This window comes from Symsagittifera roscoffensis, chromosome 10 (assembly GCF_963678635.1).
Source record: "Symsagittifera roscoffensis chromosome 10, txSymRosc1.1, whole genome shotgun sequence".
NCBI classification, from domain to species: domain Eukaryota; kingdom Metazoa; phylum Xenacoelomorpha; order Acoela; family Convolutidae; genus Symsagittifera; species Symsagittifera roscoffensis.
The window spans coordinates 42,336,423-42,355,774 of record NC_087071.1 but is presented as its reverse complement, the minus strand read 5'-3'; the positions used below and the strand labels follow the sequence as shown (position 1 = coordinate 42,355,774).

The 19,352-nt window shown below is 47.6% G+C and overlaps 1 protein-coding gene across 1 annotated transcript in view; it reads right to left on the bottom strand.

Moving 5' to 3' along the window:
* The window catches only part of LOC134855318 (testis-expressed protein 9-like), a 33,136-nt gene that overhangs the window by 11,488 nt on the left and 2,296 nt on the right, over positions 1-19,352 (bottom strand). Inside the window, exons 5-6 of the mRNA XM_063871814.1 lie at positions 18,947-19,154; positions 18,285-18,431 (exon numbers count right to left, since the gene is read on the bottom strand). Coding sequence (XP_063727884.1) covers positions 18,285-18,431; positions 18,947-19,154 — 355 coding nt within the window. The remainder of the gene's footprint in view (positions 1-18,284; positions 18,432-18,946; positions 19,155-19,352) is intronic.

The window sequence follows — 19,352 nt, the reverse complement described above, 5'->3', positions numbered from 1 at the left end:
AGATCGGTTCCTAGATGACCTCGAGAGCTTGAGAAGGAGGAGTGACCCAGAGGAGTCGACAAATAGACGGAACTTTAGCATTGCCTCGAAGTTCATCGATGGGGTGAAAAGTGATGACTTAAGGACAATGTTAGCAACATACTACACATTGTCGAAGGACAGCGCACCCACCCCAGAAGAAATGAGACAGAAATCAAGAGAATACATGCTGATGAAACCTAAGAAGTACTCATATTCCGAAAACAGGAACACGCAAGGGGGAAGCCAACCCCAGAGGTCATCATGGTACAAACCTAGAGATGATATGGACAAGCGCAGATCATGCGCGAACTGCGGGTCAGCGGATCATCATGTGGCTGACTGCACAACGTACAAACAAGGCATGAAGAGCCTAGGTTATGCACCGGATGAAGAGGATATGAGCCAGATGGAGGAACACGAGTACTATAACGGCTTAATCATCAAGATAGGCGCCAGATGCTTCTTCTGTAACCAGGAGGGGCACTTCAGAATGGATTGTCCCTTGTTCTGGGAAGCGGTCAAGGACCAGAATCACCCCAAACATAAGTTGGCATTAGCGGCGGTGCAGAATCAGCGGAACAGGCAAAACGAGTTTGAATCTAGGAACTTGGGGGCACCAAACACCGAATTGCCGACGAAGACAGTGAAAGCTGTGACACATGTTAGCGGTGCGTTAGAGTCCGCGGCCGGAAGCTCTCTAGAGATAAATTATGAGAAAGCGGCGACGGAAGCAATTGCCAAAGTGAAACAAGATCTGGCTGCGAAAGAAATAGAGCAACGACTAAAGTTGGAGATCGAAAGACAGAATTTTAACGGAGCATTAACCGGATCGAACTCAATACCAGAGGCTAGAACGGGCTCAATGAAGACCGGGAATTGTAACACCGTGAAAATGGTGACAGGTAAACCTTTTGGAATATCGAAAATCGGAGCAAGAATAATGTCGATAATCACAGTGGGCGGACACGAGGTAACCAGAAACTTGAGCGAGCCGAGCGACCAGACGATAATGCACATTGACGTGTATGCAGACTACTTGAGTGGAATAAGTCCACAAACGACTTCTAGAGCGCTCAGGGCACTACTCACGAGAGGGGGCAGCAAATCGGTACGTGTTGATAATAGGTACACTGAAGCTTATGGTCCACACGAGGTCATGCTAAATATAGATGGAATCAACATCTATACCAAGACGATGATAACATGCGACGAAGACCTAATTGGACAAATCTATGTAGGGAAAGAAGAATTGAAAGTAAGATCGATCGGACACTGTGCCATGCTTGAAGAAGATGCAATGCACATCGGGACGGAAGCAGACGTGACAGGGCACGTGCTAGACATAAATGGCAAAAAGACTCAGTTGCGTGGATTACTTGACACGGGAGCAGTCTTGAGCGTCATACCAATCGAAACATGGGAAAAGATGGGCTTTGACAAAGGTGACTTGATAGACTCGAGAATACGGCTGTCAGCTGCAAACAAAGGGGCCCTACGGGTGCTGGGCAGGACGCCGATAATAGCCCTCAATTTGGGGGAACGTAACCTGTGGATGAGCTTCATCGTGGTAGAAAACCTAGATGAATCTGACCAATTCATTTTGGGCAGAGACTTCATCAGGAATTTCGACGTAACGATTGATCTAAATAATGCAATGTTCAGGATACGGAACCCGGATAGGAGGTACGCAATCAAACCGGTAAATTTAATAATGGCGAATGAAAACAAAGCACCGGTATTCTTGAGTAGGAGAGTGAGGTTAAAAGCTAATGAAGCGGCAATCGTAAGCTTGAGGATGAAAAATTATAATGAACTAAGTGACAACAAGCAAGTGTGTATAGTTCCGAATCCCAATAGTCAAAGCGCTGCTGTTTTAGGAAGATCATTTTCGATAACGAAGAGCGGCCTCTGCGTCAGTGTCTTGTTGAATACCCTTGATATACCGATCACGATACAGAGAGGGAGGAAGCTGGGATATGCTTTACCGGTTAAAACTCGATATGAAACAATTGAAAACTCAAAACAAAATGAAGTTGTTGATTGTCCCAACCACAGGGACAAAATTTGTATCTTGAGACGATTGCAGAGAATAAAAGATTCTTCAGGTCTTATCAAATCACTTAAGTCAGAAACGGACGATGGGCTTTCGAGCTGTTCGAACTTTCCAGAGCGACCCACACTAGATGAAATGCAAATTGATAAACCGGTTCTGCCGGAGATTGAACATTTAAGGGGCAAACTGAAAGATGAACAGCTCGAAGCTATCAAGGACGTACTAGAGCGAAACGAGGAGGTCTTTTCAAGGCATAAGGCGGATATCGGGTGTTGTAATTTTGTTGAACATGAAATTGAACTTGAGGAAAACGCGGTACCACACAGGGAGGGGGCGAGGCGCATGACCCCACACAAATCGGACGCGTGTAGAAAAGAAATCGAAACGTTACTAGAGTATGACATGATAGAACCATCCAAGTCACCGTGGGCGTGTGGAGTAGTGATGGCCAAAAAGAAAGGCGACCAGTTAAGGTTTTGTTGTGACTTTCGATACCTGAACTCCGTCACGGTGAAGGATGCCTATCCCATACCTAGAATTGATGAGAGCCTCTCGAAGTTAGGTGATGCGAAATTTTTTACGACTCTTGATTTAGGCTCGGCCTTTTGGCAGGTACCATTAAGGAAGCAAGACAGGGACAAGACAGGGTTCGCCTGCGAGTTGGGTCTGTTTCAATGGAAACGGATGCCGTTTGGACTCTGCAATGCAACAGCCACGTTTCAGCGGCTGATGGCACACGCGTTGATAGGCGTGACGAAGAAGTACGGCAACCTGGTAATGTGCTACGTGGACGACGTGGTAATAGCAACGCCGACACTAGAAGACCACATCGAAAGGCTTGACGAGGTGTTCGCGTGCATGAAAAGATCGGGGCTGAAGTGTAAACCATCAAAGTGCGAGATACTCAAGGACTCGATTAAATACTTGGGAAGGATGGTAGATAAGCACGGCATCAGACCTGATCCAGACGCCGTGGAAGCAGTCCTAACCTGGAAATCACCGAAGACGGAGCACCAGCTGATGAGCTTCCTGGGTTTCGCCAACTATTATAGAGAATTCATCAAGGGCTATGCGGACAAGGTATACCCGATGCAACAACTAATGAGACATAAGGGCAAGAAGTTCACGTGGAACAACGCGGCAGAAGAGTCATTCCAGAGAATAAAGAAAGAGCTATGTGAGGCACCAGTACTGGGTATGCCGACAGAGAAGGGGATGTACGTGCTAGACACGGACGCGTCAGTAGTCGCTATTTCTGGGATTCTCCATCAAGAACAAGAATGGAATGGGAAGACAGTCTTGAGACCAATAGCATACGGGAGCAAGGTCCTAAGTGACACAGAAATGAAGTACGGAGCACCGAAAGCAGAGATGTTCGCGGTGGTCACCTTTGTCGAAAAATACAGAGCATACCTAGGCAGTGAGCCCTTCAAGCTGCGAGTCGACAACCGAGCACTAAGCTGGCTGAAAACGTACTCAATGGACCAGAGCTATATTGGGAGGTGGATAGTTCGCTTGGATGGATACAACATGATAATTGAGCACAGAACACGAGATAAACATCAAAATGCTGACAGCTTGAGTAAGAAGACGGAGTTCTACGAGAGGCAAGAACAAAGAGAGGCGGACAGACCTGAGATCAAAGATGGCTTCTCCTTCATGGACAAAGAAACGTACGACAGTCTTCCACTCACGAGATGGCTGGACAAATCAGGCAAACCGATTGAAGATCATCCCGAATTGCCGAAAGAAACTCTTGAAAAGACCATCTTGAAGAAAAGCAGTGGGATTCCGATAGGAATAATGCTCAAGTCCAAAATCGTGAGGGAGACACTCAAGGCAAAAGGTTATGATCTCACCCAGGTAGAGGAGGGAACGGTCCGAATAGATGAAGACTTAATGAGGTTGCTTGAGAAACTATCAGATGACAAGCCCGTGATCCAAGGGAAAGGTCAGGAGGCACCGGAACTAACCATACTTCGGAGAGAAGAAACAGTGAACAATACTGACGTCTCAAAAGGAAGCATCACTGATAGCAAGGAAGTTGTGCGATCACTAGTTGAAAAAATCCCCGACAAAATTCTGGAGCAGACAAAAGTCAGGGATAAAAAAGTAACATTCAGAGAAGAAGTTGAACACCTGGGACTAGATCAAGAGTCCGGGGAGTGGTCCAGATTCATGGAAGAAGACGAAACCGGAGAAGGGAAATTGTCCGGGGAGCGTGAAGAATGGGATGAAGACTCGGATGAGAGCAGCGAAGACCAAGACAGTCTATGCATGATACTGGCGGAAGAGAAGATAAGACAGCACGACAGGGAATTACAGACGGATCCATCTTCAGGGACGTACAATCTGGAAATACAAGAGGTACGAGGTGGTGAAGAGCTCGAGAAAATAGCAGTTTCAAGAAAACCACTAAGGGAACTATCGTGCAACTCAAACGTCAGAACGAATCTGGTACCAGAAGACGACATGAAAATCGTGAAAAGGATGATATGTGTGAAGCTGAGCGATGACATCCACAACCCTGGTGAAATGAATGGACAGATCATGGCGCTAAAGGAGCACGTTAAGGCGAGATACAGGCTGTCTGACCTAATAAGGGCCCAGAGGAATGACAAAATGACAAGTAACCTCTCCAAATGGATCCATTCGGGAGTCAAGGAGAAGGGGGAACTTGAGGAAGACAGCTACAAGATCTTGAGCCAGTTCTACAAAGAAAAGAGAGATTTACTTTATCACACAGCTGAAGGGGTGGTAGCGTGCAAGAGAAGAGATGAGGAAAAAATATTACACAAACACAACCTCATCATACTACCACAACTGTACCAAACGGAAGTGCTTTTCAGATCACACGACCAGATGGGCCATCAGGGGATAGATAAAGTACAACAAAGGATACTTCACAGGTTTGACTGGCCGGGAATGAGAAAAGCTTGCGAGAGGTGGGTGAATGCCTGCCTAGCATGCCTTCAAGTAAAAGACCCAAGGAAGATGAAATTTCCCCTCAAGTCTGTCGAGAGTTCGGAATTCAATGAAGTGGTGCAGATAGACCATCAGAAAATCTGCATGACGGAGTCGGGTTATAACCAAATACTAGTTATAATAGATCACTTCACCAAGTTGGCGGAAGCGGTTCCGTGCCAGACAGCCTCAGCAGAGGAGACATGTGATCACCTGATAACGCATTGGATATCGCGATATGGTTGTCCAATGACTTTCCAGTCAGACAACGGCAAGGCTTTTGTGGGGGACTTGACAAAAGAATTGATGAAGAGATCACACATTGCTCAAGCACACTCGACGACCTATCATCCACAGACCAATGGGTTGGTAGAGAGACAGAACAGGACACTGGTCAACATGCTCAGGGTGTACTGCTCGAGATACATGACGGACTGGGACAAATACCTGCCACAAGTAGTAGGAGCCTATAATAGTACTCAGCACTCAACGACGGGTATCAGTCCTTTCATGATGTTGACAGGCAGGGAAAGGGCAATGCCTCTAACATTCTTCTACCCGGAGTACGAGGGGAAGAGGACGTCACCTCAAGCATACGTGAAGGAAGCGATCAAAAGACAACAAGAGCTAAACGAGCTATGTCGGAGAAACACGGCGCAAGCGCAAATGAGGCAACGCAAGAAATATGACGAAAAGATACTAAGAGCAAAGCCATACGAAGTGGGCCAATACGTGTGGGTTTTCCAAAATGTCATACCGCCCAAGGGAACAAAGAAACTACTCAAGAAATGGAGAGGACCGTTCATGATTACGGAAGTACATCAACAAGGAAGGTTCTATCGCTTGAGTACAGGGCGAGCAGCACATTACGAAAATCTGAAGCCTCACATTCCGTCTCCGGAGGATTGGTGCCTGCCAAAAGACATGGAAGGTCTTGAGTACCTGGTGGTGGAACCAGCGTGCGAAGTGAATGAGAAAGGCACTAGAGAGAAAAATGATGGTAATGAGAACTTGAGTTTGGACGACAACGAAAAGATAGAGGTGGAGTCGGATGCAGGTTCATTTGTAGAAGAAGACTGGAACGATCCCGAGCAAAACGAGGTACCGAAGTGGATGGAACCGGATCGACCAACACCACCGGAAACCAGAACGGGCAATCGTAAACGAACAGGTATGAGGTACAATAGGTACGGGGATGACTTCTTGATCGATAAGATACAGCCAGACAAGTTGGGCGATGAACTACTAAGCGCAGGTGAACTGGAGGCCGAAGAGGAATGGCAAGTGATTGACGATGGTGGACATTATCCGCAGGATGATTACTCGACGCCAGAATTGGAGACGGATCTCGAGCAGAGTGAAATAGAAAGGAGGGAGAACTCGAACTTGAGGATTCTAGAGTGGATGCGTGATGTCAAAGACGAGAGCCGCGAAGGACAAAGCATTCAGCAAATCGATGTATCAGCAGCAAATTACATGAAGACAGAGGACCCTCTTTTCGGATGGACAGCAACAGACAGGCCACTGGACATCCCCAAGGACAATTCAGACCCGACTACATCGACGGGGACGTCGATAAATATTTTTGTCCGGGGAGTGGGGGTAGGACTTACCCACACCGAAAATTTGATGATAAAGAAGCTCAAGGAAGTGAGGGAAACAAGCGGATTGGAACTGGAGGAAGAAGAACCAGAGCCTACCATAGGAAGGAATTTCAAAACGAAATTCGAAATACCCAATGAATACTCAGAGAACATCATGATAACGGATAGCGACTTCATCCTGTCAAACAGGACCAGCGCGATCTGCATCACGGCGGACATGAGTTTCAAATCAAGATTGGAGGCTGACTTCAAAAGAGAGTACCAGAACGTAGAGTTTCTGTTCAGACAGAGGCCAGGACTGGGAGGCATAGCAGCGCTTCCACCGTCAGTGGCACAAGTCCCGGGCAAATACCTCTGCTTCCTAGTAACGAGAGTCAACGACAGAAACACAATTGATCCCGAACACGTGATATTGGCACTGACAAGACTACGTGACTTCATGATTGAAAGAGGAATAGTGGAGGTCTCGATGCCGGTGTACGACCCAAACAGGGGCAAACTGAGCTCGAGGGAATTGTATGCTATCCTACATGTGGTCTTTGCAGAAACCGAGATAATGGTGCATCTTCACAAGAAGTACTACTTGAGCATCGCCTGAGTCGGGTACATGGAGGTATCGAGTCGGGTGTGAGGGAGGAGTCTTGAGTTAGGTACTGGGGTGCGGCGCAGGTAAAGGGATCTTAAGACATGATTGGCATGACAATTGAATTTTAAAAGAAAGAATTGATGGTGCTAAAACATAAAATGAAATTGCATGTTCTTAAGGGAAATCCAATCGAATTGTTTTAAGTGATATGTGAATGATAGGATTTTAATCATATGGGTAAAAGGGGGGTCTCTAGGTTAGGAACGTGACAATGCTAAGTTTTAATAAGCTTTCTGTTTTCAGATCGAGTTTGAAAAACAAAGTTGAAAATCCAACTACACTCAAGCGAGAAACAAAAAGAGAGAATCTTGATTGAACACGCGACAATCCGAATCTACAGCAAGTAGTTGCAAGAGAACATTTCTAGAGAATTCTTGAATTGGGTAATACTTGAGTTGGTAAGGTAATTCTTGAGTTGGTAAGGTAATTCTTGAGCTGGTTAACATCTACCTATATACATCCCGAAGTTGCAAAAATGGCAGACCGATTCTGGAACTCCGTGCCCGCGGCTCTGAAGAAGCCCACTCTTGACGAGCTGTACAGACGCTTGAGGGACCTGGACTACACCCAGATAGACGAGAGAATGGCGGTGATGCTGAATGCGATCCTCCAGTTGGAGGACCAGGGTGAGTGCAGGGAGTCTGCGACGGAGGCTGTCTTGATGGTCGGCTACACCACCGAGGGCATATCAAATCGAGAACAGACCAGATGGTTATCTTGGAATGCGGATGGAGGAGTAAGGGGCTTTGACTTGGCAAGAAATCCTGGCCTGAGTAACAACACCGAACACGGCGCAGGAGAGTTTCCGCTACCGACGAGACCAACAGCAAGATCCACAGGCCAGAGCTCGAGTAAGGTGCCGTCGATGTCGCGAGCGCAACAGACGACAGAGGCATATCCGGATCTGGGGGTTCTAAAGAAAGAGCTCGAGAAGGCGCTGAAGGAGAGGAATAAAGCGAACCTCGATCGGGATCAGGCGAAGCTGGACAGGGAGAAGCTTCAGCTGGAGAGAGACCAGGCAGTCGACGAGCGAGATCAGACGTTGAAATTACTTGAGATGCTGAGGGCTGAACATCAGCAGGAGCTAAGGGTGCGGGAGAACGTCGCGAATCGTGATCAACTAAAGTCGGAGTTGGAAAGGATAGAACAGCGACAACGCGAGCTTGACGCACAAAAGGGAGCCAGGTCTAACGAACGAGTGGTGACAAGCTCGAGGCCGGAGTCGCGCATGGAGGTGGATGAAGCTCCCAGGGCTAGAGGACGGTTCAACCTTGACCGCGAGGCCAGGGAACACATGAGTGAAGGCTTGGAGGTCTGGATACCGAATGACGCGACGCCCTCCTTGCGCAATCTAGAGACCCAACCTGTACGTCCTCTGATGGATGTGGTGTTACCAGGATATACACCAACCTCGACCTCGAGCGGCAGTCAGGTGAGTGGCGCCTCATCGCGCCTGAAGGAGCTGGGCGAGAAATTGCAGCAGCAGAGTCGTGAAAGATCGACAAGGCCAGAGCTTCCCCCAACTTGGAGGGAACAGCCGGTCAGAAACGTCGTGATCGCGAGCTACAAGAAGAACACAGAGGGGAACTACCACAAGCATAGTCGGCTGGACTGGAATGCGGAACAGCAAGCCAGGAGGGACTGCTTCCACGACGCAGCCTGGGTGCAGTATCTAGCGCCACCTCGTGTGCCAGAGGGTGCGGTTCACCTGATTATAGGGGACAGCCTGGTGCGGGTGTTGACCCAGATCCGGTCACATTGGCAGACGGGAGTCTTGAGTTTCGCTGGAGCTGCTACGCCACAGATGTTGGCAACTCTGGACATGCTAGGAATGACCAAAGTTTACACAGTCACCTTGATGGTTGGGACCAACGACGTGTCGAGAGGAGAAGCAAGGAAAGTGACGAGGCTGTGCGACAAGATGAGTTGCCTTCTTGAGGAGCTGAGGATCCAAATGGATCCCATCCTGCTGACGATATGCACGGTCCCCTATAACATGATGTTTGATCAACACTCCCTAGAGATGAACCAGAGGGTGCGGAGCCTGAACAAGGCGATCCGAGAAATACACCGAAACAGTGTGCTTCCTCTCAGGCTGTTGGACGTTGCAGAACGCATGGAGAACAAGGGATTCCCTGAAGACACCTCGAAAGATGGAATCCATTTCGATAGGCCAAGGGGAGCTGAGTGGCTGAACGACGTCTTCCAGGAACACATAAACACGCTAGAAGCGGACCTGCTGGAGACAGCCCAATTCACTTTAGGGCCACCTCCCAACCCACCATTCCTTGCCTCGAGGGCCTTGGCTGGTCGATTGGGAGCGAGAGTTGATACTAGAGACAGCTCGAGGAGCAATCAGACCCGATTGCAGAGTGCCACACCAATGGAGTCGGAGGAGGTAGAGTCATCAACACCTCCGGCCTCGGCGATGTCCTCCGTGGTGGTGGCAGATGACAGGAGAGAAAAGAAGTCTAGGGAGACTACCCGCTTGAGATATCCTGAGAAGGTGAAGGAACTGGATCTGGAGACCTTGGAATGCAGACGAGAGTTGGCGGAAACCCTGGGGATCGAACGAGTGTCGCATGAGGACTTGAATAGACATCATTGCGTAGACTGGTTGAAAGCACACGAGGCGCATTTTTCGAGAGCGAAGTTGATGGAGACCACAGACCTGACGGGAATTCCCACAAAAACGATCATGGGACCCATTAATTACAGACCTCTCAAGCTGCTGGGGAGTCCGGGACTTATAGCAGAACCTCCCAAGCACCGAACCAGCATCGCCAGAATCAGGTTGGCAACCCCGGCACAGTTGAAGGTGGTAGACAAGCTACTCAATCCGGGAGGAATGGAATTGCCTGATGCCGCTTACGAAGGTCCGAAGTTGGCAGAAGATCCCAGGTACGGGAAGCCCTGTGGTGGCACCCAACTGGCCAAAACTCTGGCAGTTTACGATAGAGCAGATCCAGCTGCTGCAAGAGTAGTCATTGTGGCGGGATCGGACTTCGAAGGAACGTCTCCCAAGTTGTTCTGGCCGGAGACTCTGGTATACTCCTTGCCAGGAGCCGAATTGAACCAGATGTTGACCCTAGTGGTGGCAATAAAGTCGGAGATGCCCTGTGAACCGGAGCTGCTATTGTTTGCAGGAATGAATGACCACCTGCATGCGATGGGACTTCTTGAGCAACTGAAAGGCAAGGAGGTTCCAACATCAAGGAAGATCTGGGAGGCCATTCAGGCGTTATTTGCGGCGATGAATGAGGTACAAGAGAATGTAGCCTCGAGATTTGGGTCCAAGACAAAGGTGGTGTTTACCACATCCCCAGGATACGCTAGCATGCCACCCGCCCTGCAATTCGTGTATGCGGTCTTGATCTTGATAGCGGAAGGGAGTGAATGGCGGATTCTGATGGCAGCCCCCAATCGAGAGCTAGAGCCAGTGAACTTGAGACTTTACAAATCAGAATTACCAGCGGCATGGGCTGACATATCTCATGCACTGAGGGGCTTTTACAGACTGGCCGACGTCCTGATTGTATTGGATGAGGTACTCTTGCTAGAGATATCGAACTTTGCTAGACAACTCAAGTTCAGCCCAGTCATCGGGGACGACCACCCGGCGATAAACCAGTTGACGGCCAGCCTGTGGTTCCGAAGTATGGATGTGAAAGTTGCAAATTCCACCAGCAGGACTAGAGGTCCCAACAACGAGAGAAGAAATGTGGTCGAGACGGAGAAACAGTTAGAATCGATGAAATATCGCTTGACTCAAGAGAATGGCTGGTGGCCATTCCTGACACCAAGGCTGGAGAACGTCACGAATAAGACGAGGGAGGAAGCACCACTCCTCGTGAAACAAATCTGGAGTTTTCTAGAGAAGCAACTGGAGCTAGCGGAAACGAGAGACATGACGGTGGTTAGATTTGTCTCGGCCGCCAATGAAGTGACGATCGGAGGATTTTGGAGAGAGCACGCCAACGGCGAATTGAAGACTAGGAGAGATTACGAGATTCTCAAGTTCTTGAGTCCTTGCTGGGAGAGAGAATTCTTGGCAGGAGTGTTCGGCACCACGGCGACTATCTTCGGAGCCTTCGTACAGGAGATACTGGGCATGTCCATCAGCCTGCTTTTGGCTCTGTATTTGGTTTACCCCAGATACTTGTTCAACATGGGCCCAGCATACATGTTTAGTCGAGGAGTGGAGACACTTCGAGTTGATGGGTATCTGGCACTAATACTCTTGACCCATGGGGAATTGGTGTCGTTTCATCGGTTAATGGAATATGGAGAACCTCTGTCTATGGGGAGAGTCCACACGAGCACTGAAACCAGCTCCTACAAGTGTGCCGCAGGGTTGAAGACACTGCTGGTGCAATACCTCATGATGCAGAATCGATACATGACGGGTGAAGATGAGAACCCAACCTCGAGAGAAGAATGGGAGAAGGCGAACAGAGGGATGCCTCTGTTGACGGACCTGTGCCTGGCAATGAGGTCGGACCCAATGGGGATAATCCGGGGTCTAGAGGAGGTGGTGACCTGCATCTATGGTCCAGCAGTGACGTACGCGTTTCCAGATCCCCTGGTGATAACGTATCGTCACTCGGTGACGCACTTGAGTCTCATCAGCGTACTGGATGGTACAGCGCTGAATTGGTGTCAGCAGGAGGTGCTCAGGGCGCGTATGAGCAACACGGTACTCTTCGGAAAAGTGAAAAATGCCGAGATGATGGTGTGCAACTTCAGGGGACAAATGCAATGTAGAATGGGAGGCAAGCGAGAGGGCCCCATTGAAATGTATCCAAAGTTTTGGAACCTAAACCCATTGACGGCCAACGGACGAGAAGTCTTGAGAATCCCCGCCTGGAAGGAGTGCTTTGCACTAGTCAAGAGGGAGCTGGAGGCCATAATGGAGAAAGAAATCCTACCAGCCACCATGCCTGAGTTCCCGACAGTCAGGAGGATGACCTTAGGAATGAATAGTCCCTTGGTAGTTCCCTCCATAATGGCGAGGATGACGGCGGAGGAAATGCAGAAGGATTTCACTGATGGCTGGGACCCCCTGTTCATTGGCTACACGGCGGCGGTCTACTTCCACACCAGCGAGATGAAGGTAAACTCGTGGACGACGCAAGCGAAAAAGAGTAGAGGTTCGCAGCCCCCAGGGTATGAGGTGAGGAAGGTCTTGAGAACTCTTGAGAAGGAAGAACTTGAGAACATGTTGCCCATATGGGATGATGGCAGGATGATCGTGATGGAGGGGCACGTCGCACTGGTGGACGACATGAAATTTGCCACGAGAAAATATAAGGCGCCCTATGGCTTGGAACAGGTGGAAGTAAGACAGGAAGGAACAGAACTAGATGCAGCAGGTCAACTGCACGTAGCACTGACGGAATACAAAAAGCTGGATCCTGCGACACCATCACCACTGTCCGTGGACGCACCTGGAGACAACAGGAGCGGACCCGTCGAGGACCGATTTAAGAAAATTCTCGAGAGAAGGAGACATGAGTCAGAAGAAGAGAGTATGGATGAAACTCTCAGTGAAGCTGGTGAAGACATGGAAGTGGGGAATACGCCTGAACCAGGGCAATCAGGGGAGGAGCTCACCACTCAAGAGCTGTTGAAGGATTTGAGCGAGGAGAATTGGGCAGATACTGCCACACCACCCCTGATTCCGTCTCCGCGGAAGAACCTAGAGTTGCCATTGGCAGGTGAGACCTTCAATATGGGGATGTTACTCTTGAGCTCGGAGGAAAGGGGGAAGAACACGTTCGAAGGGAACAGGGACATATTCTTGGGATCTCTCGAGGATGACGCTTGGCAGGAGTTCCTGGAGGAATTCAATCGAGAAGTGGGCAGCGAGACGACGCTGGACAAGTTCAAGAAGGAACTGTGGGACGCAGTAGTGAGATTCGGGGAACCGCTCCTGATAGGAACGGGCCTGGATGAGAAAGCAAGAAAAGAGCTGCTGAACAAGCTAGTGGAGCTGAGGAACGCACGATCGAAGACTAGAAAAGAGAAGTGTGAGGACAGCTCTACTCTGAAACAAAAAACTGTGGATAAAATGGTTGATGATATAAAAAGGGATAAGGTTGGGACTAGTAATATGATTAAAAGTACTAATATCCTTAAGGCTCGAGCAGGGGGGAGGCAAGAGTTGGAAGGAGTGGATGGAGAGGTCGAATCAATGATGATAGCCACAACACCCTCGAGCAGAGAGGTGAAGACTCGCAAGAGGAAGAGAGAAGTGGAAGGATGGGGTAGTCCTTCAGTGGATGCTGTTTCGGAAGGAAACTTGAGAGAGACGGCGCCCATCGTTTTGGCCCGATGCAAGACGGCGGCATACAAGAACAGCTCGGAGCTCAGGAAACCACTTGAAGTAGAAAAGGAAATAGAGGTTTCCACCAGTTCGACGTCAGAAGAAGACTTCAAGCCTCAGAAGGTAAACGTGAAGAGAGGTTCAACGAACGGACAGGTAGGGGAAGTGGAGATCGGCAAAGAATGGATCTCGAAGGCACATCAGGACATGGGCAAACAAGTGACGAGTGATCTATTGGAGAGGAACAAGACGAGGAACACTTCCCGGACGTGGTGGGTGGCCCTCGAAACATTGAAGGAAATGGAGGACTGCTTGAAGAAGTTGGACAGTGGAATAGCTCGCAGGCGACGCAATTGGGCCACCCAGCAAAAAGCCGAGGTTAATAAGATAGAGATGGCAAGTCATCTGAAGAGGTCCTGGCAGAGTTTGTTGAAGGATCATTTTGAAGAGGCGATGAGAACATCCTCATCAGCACCGCCACTAATGGCGAATCCCTTCGTTAGAACTGCGGGACAATTAATGTTCACCTGGAGTCTGGTGGGAGTAGAGTTGGAGACATTGACCTCGTATGACAGGCTGAAGTTGGGAAGCAAGAAGCTAGAGGTGTATCAGGCACTGATGCAACACGTGGCCAGGGACAATTCAGGCTTGAGCCTGGCTAGAAGAAAAGATGCCACATGTTTCTTGAGATGGACAATGTCAATGATGTCTGATAGCACCATCCTGGCATGCCACCAGAGAGCAAGTGGAAGTAAGACCATGGAGAGAAGAGTCTCAACGATCATCTTGAACGTATATCAGAGTACAGGAATAGAGAAAGAAGATGGTTCCAGACTATCCTTAGAGAACCATCGAAAGCTGGACGAGGTACGGAGGTTCTCTAATAAGAAGTTCGAGGAAGAACATGATGTTCACCGTAACCTGGCCTCGTCAGAACAGTACTCGAGACTCAGTGAGAAGGGGGAATACCAATATGTGTCTGGAGTGATGGGAATAGCCTACAATCCCTTCTTAGACTCGGAAGCTGGAGGAGCCCACAGAAACCATGAGGTAGCGGAGCTACTGAAGTTTTGGACAGAAAGGATAATGGAGATAGACGCGGTGGAGAAAGAGGGGCCGAGCCTGGGACTGATTCTTGAGAAAACACCAGAGGTGATAAGCATACCGCGCTCAAACAAGAGAGTTGAAGTGAACATGGGCGGTGGAAATGGCTTGTTAACCACGAACTTGGGAGTGATATGGAAGCTACTAAGACCCTCCTGGTGTCCACATCCCCATGCGAGTCTAATCGAGGAAACCACCGAGCGAGTGAGGTTAGCCCCAACGGAAGATGAAGATCTGGCGAAGTTGAGTGTGCTACATAAGCTAATCACACCCCAGATGCAAGAGCCAAGCGAAAGGACGAGCGACCCCGGGTCAGCAAAGAAATTGGAGCCGGGTAGCTGTCTGGATTCGACGTGTGGGAACGGAGAGCACATCTGCGATGGACGGTCATGCGTCAGGATACTGTCGTTTCAAAAAGAAGACCTGGTCACTTGGTTCGAAGACATCACAGAAAGGGAGAAAAGTGAAGTGCAAATAATAGCGGAATGTTACGCGAGAACCACGGTGAATATAGCGACAGCTCTCGGATTCTTCTCGAGAATGTGTGGTCTGCAGGCACTGGAGAGACTGGAGTCTGAGCATCATTTAGTGACGGCGTTGAGCGTAGAATCATGGCCCGGGGTGTTGCAGGTGACTCAAAAACACATCCGGAGCTGGAAAGTTGGTCTTGAGGCGGAAATGGGATTTCCCCTGAGCGAAGCTTATGGCTTGCCATTGAACGCGAAATCGCTGATAGGGTCAATGATGGCCAACTTGTGCGGAAGTCACTACCCGCTACACATGGCGATGGTGGAAGTGTCCAGCCAGAGAATACTGGTGGACAAGGCCTTCTCAGTGCCCAAGTGCGTGAGGTTGGCTCGGATGTCGCATCACTCGCACAAGTTGTTGAGAAAAATCAAAGTGACAGTACCAAAAGAATTGAGAGATGACTTAAGCGAAATCTGGGGAGAAGATCTTCTGAAGTTGGAAAGAGAAAACACAAGCGATCACGAGAGACAAAACGTGATCGGGAAATCTGTGGGAAGTACTCCAAACCTGGAAGACAATGACACGATGCACGAGAAAATGATGGAGCTTGAGCCTCTCTTGGAAGCCTCAGGGGAGCGTAATCTCAGGAGCATTGAGATCTCTCATGGGGAATGCCCATGCCACTGTTTGGCACAAACGGTGTGGTATCCAGATCACAAGAACCTTTGCCTGGTGTGGGATGTGGAAGAGATTCGGTCAATCGGACTACCGGATCACCGGCAGAAGGTGACGCTCTTAGTAGTGAGTACGATGTTAGCTCTGAGATGGATAGAAGAGAATATAACGAAGTATCGGGAGGCGACGACGCCAACGGCTGAGTCAATATACGCGATAGACTACAGCAGGAGACTTGAGTTGTTTGAGACTGCGTGCAAAGTATTCGCCATACCGACGGAAGTCAGGCACGTATGGAGTCGCTTGAGGTACTTTCCATGGTTTCGGGCGACACTGACGTCTTGGCTGTACAGGGCAACGAAAGATCACATGAGAAAACATCAAAAGGAGTATCGACAGTTCCAGGCCGAGATTGGGCCGGAAGCTTTCAAGAGACCCCTGCTAACCCATCGTAATGCGATCACGACGGGATGGAAGAGAGTGGGTAAGATGTCTAGAGACAATACCAAAGCGAGGGAGTCGATACTAGAGGAAGACCTGGCGAAGAACGTGAGCTTGAGCCTGCACAACTCCTTTTGCTTGAACCGAGAAGCTAGGGTGAAGGCACTACCCAACCAAGCAAAGAGATTGCAGGAGCAGAGAGAATGGATGCGATCCTATGAACAGCTGAAGGCTTGGGAGGAGATTGTGATTAGTTCCGATGATGAAGAGGAACTGTTGAGACAGTTTGCCGCATCTAGCACTTCAGGATGCAGTACCTCCAAGGCGAAGAGTACGAGATGAATGGGCAAATCGGATGGATCTTGAGTCTTGAGAGGGAAAGGGGGCTTGAGTGTGAATCCGAGTGAAACTTGGATTCACGAAAAAGAAATTTTAACAAAGCAAATATTGTTACTAATATACTATATCTATTATATAAATCGAAATGCTGCATGACAATTTCCTGATTGAATAGGACAAAAGAGATTTTTAAATGATTGGCTTGAAAAGCGAAAATTCAAAGGTGCAGGTAAATGCAGATTTTGGTTGCTGTTTAGCAATAGTGTGAAAATTTTAAATGGTCGTGAATTTTGGGGTGTAGATAATCTTAAATCTGCTGCAAACTTCTGTAAATGACCACTGGCACTGTATCTTGAGCAACACTCGGTTTTTCTGGGACTCACTGGCAGAAGACAGCGCGCGATGAGGACATCGATCTCGAGTCCGGGGAGTATGTGCCAGTCGGTCATATTTGGAAGTTTGACCTTGAGAAGAGCAGAAAACACTTGATTTTGGAGTGAAATTTAAATTTTTAAATTTTCGAATGGAACATGTCATGCACGATTTTCTCGCGAGAACTGAAAATCAAAAAAGGAAAAGAGAACAATTTTAGAACAATTGCGGGAAAGTTGTCAGAAAAAAACGAGTGGGAAATTGCTATTCGCAATTTCCATCATAGTGAACAAGAGTAGAGCTGTCCTATCTGAAATAGAAGACAGAGTATTCCCGAGAGAGCAATTATTCGAACTGGACCAGAGTGAACCTTCGACGGAAGGGTGGACAGCTTGAGTGTCCCAATGGTCCACATAAAACTTCGTTCTTGAGTTCAAACTTACCCTTACCATTCAAACTGATAAACATTGAACTTATCTAGTTACCTTAGTTAATTCTAGAGTTGCTCACCCATTTAATTACTTCCTGTGCTTGAGCGCATCAACATGTGAGTCCTTAATTTAAATTTCTAGAGTGTGTTTTATGATTGTTATGTTGAGGTAAGGCGAGTTTTAGGTTGATCCATCTGAAATGGATCAAAGTCACACTGTCTAATAAAAAGTAACCTAACGGATTGTTCCAACCCGGTTTTTAACGGCGTTCATGTATTTTGGGTATCTAGAGACCTAAGTATGGGGACGTTCTTAATTCTAGAGTGGGGGGATATTTTAGTAGTAGCCTTTAAGCTGTAACGGGTCGTAGTCTCATGTCACAAGCGAACCGAACTGGCTCCGACCGTTCTTGAGGTGGGAAAACACAAGAGATAGTGTCCCTGACCCTTGAGCCAGTGGTTATAGGGCCTATTTTTCTTAAGCCTCATGTGTGACTGTAGCAGACGAATGTTACAATACTATCTTAAAAAGGAGAGTCTTATATATTTCCGTGCATCGTCGCACTTCTAAGCAAAACTTATTAACCAATGCATGTTCATAAGTATCTGAGTTGAACAACAAATTATTATTATTAATATTATTTTTAATATCTTAATGTTATTTTTATCAATATAATACGACAAAATGTTATCAGTCTATCTTTGTACTTCTAAATCCTTCTTGGAAACATTTTACTAACGAATGCATGTTCATAAGTATCTGAGTTAAACAACAAAACATTATTATGAATATTATTTATCTTAACAATAATAGGATAAAATGCATATGTCTATGTTCGTACCTCCAACTCCTTCTTGAGTAGAATCAACTGTGACTCGGCCGACTCGCTCTTCCTCCGCCACTCGTCCACTGTCCTCTTGAACTTGTCCACCTGACTCTGCTGGTTATTAGTCGACTTCTGCAGTTTACCACGCTCTTCTTCTGCTTCCTAAACAAGTTATCATATAAATTAGTAAGTTTAATAGTGATCAAATAAGGAGTTAAAGTGATGTTAAGACTTTTCCTGAACAACTACGAAAAATTAACAGGATCTCAAAAAAGGTCTGAACTACGTTTATCGATACTTAAAAACACTGAACCTTACTTAAGAAACTGGGTACACGTACGTAAGGTTGTTCAGTTCTTGAAAACAAATTGAGCTATAAAATATTACAGCTAAGTGAAATTTAGCATTTGCATCAATTGTTTACTTCGTTCTTGAAAACTTCAAAAAAGCGGAACCCATCTTTCAGATCTAATTTTTAGGGGACACACTATTATAGTTGACGAGCTTAACTGGACCTTATTTCCCACTTCAATCCTTTAGATTAACCGTTCAAACCCTGGAAAGATATGTTTTCTCAGAACCAGACAATTAACTGCACTTTTGATAATCCGATTTTTTTAAAACCCGCTAAAAATGCTGCAGCTCAAAAAAATTGTTCTCTTTGGTTATGTGCCCACCTTCAGCTTGTGCTGCATTTTCAGATTCTCCTGCTCTTTTTTGTTCAACTCCCTCGACATCCGGTCTAGCTCCTCCTGAAGCACTCTTAGTTTGGCCTTCAGGAATCTGTTCACAGCTGCAGATCCCAACTCACTCGCAACTCCAAGGTCATCTGCCTCATTGGTGTTATCGGCTTCTCCTGCTGTGTTATCACTCTCTTTTTCTATCCTGTACAAACCGCAGTCATTAATGAAGCAAAAATAAAAATACGAAATAAGAAGCGAATTTCCCTTTGAGGTTAAAATACGGTGGAATAGCATGTAATTACCTAATCAAAACTGAGACGAAGTTTGGCATAGTCAATCACATAAAAATTAGGAAAACTCAGTAACAAGGTTACGTAACTGAAACATGTGTATGCTCTTA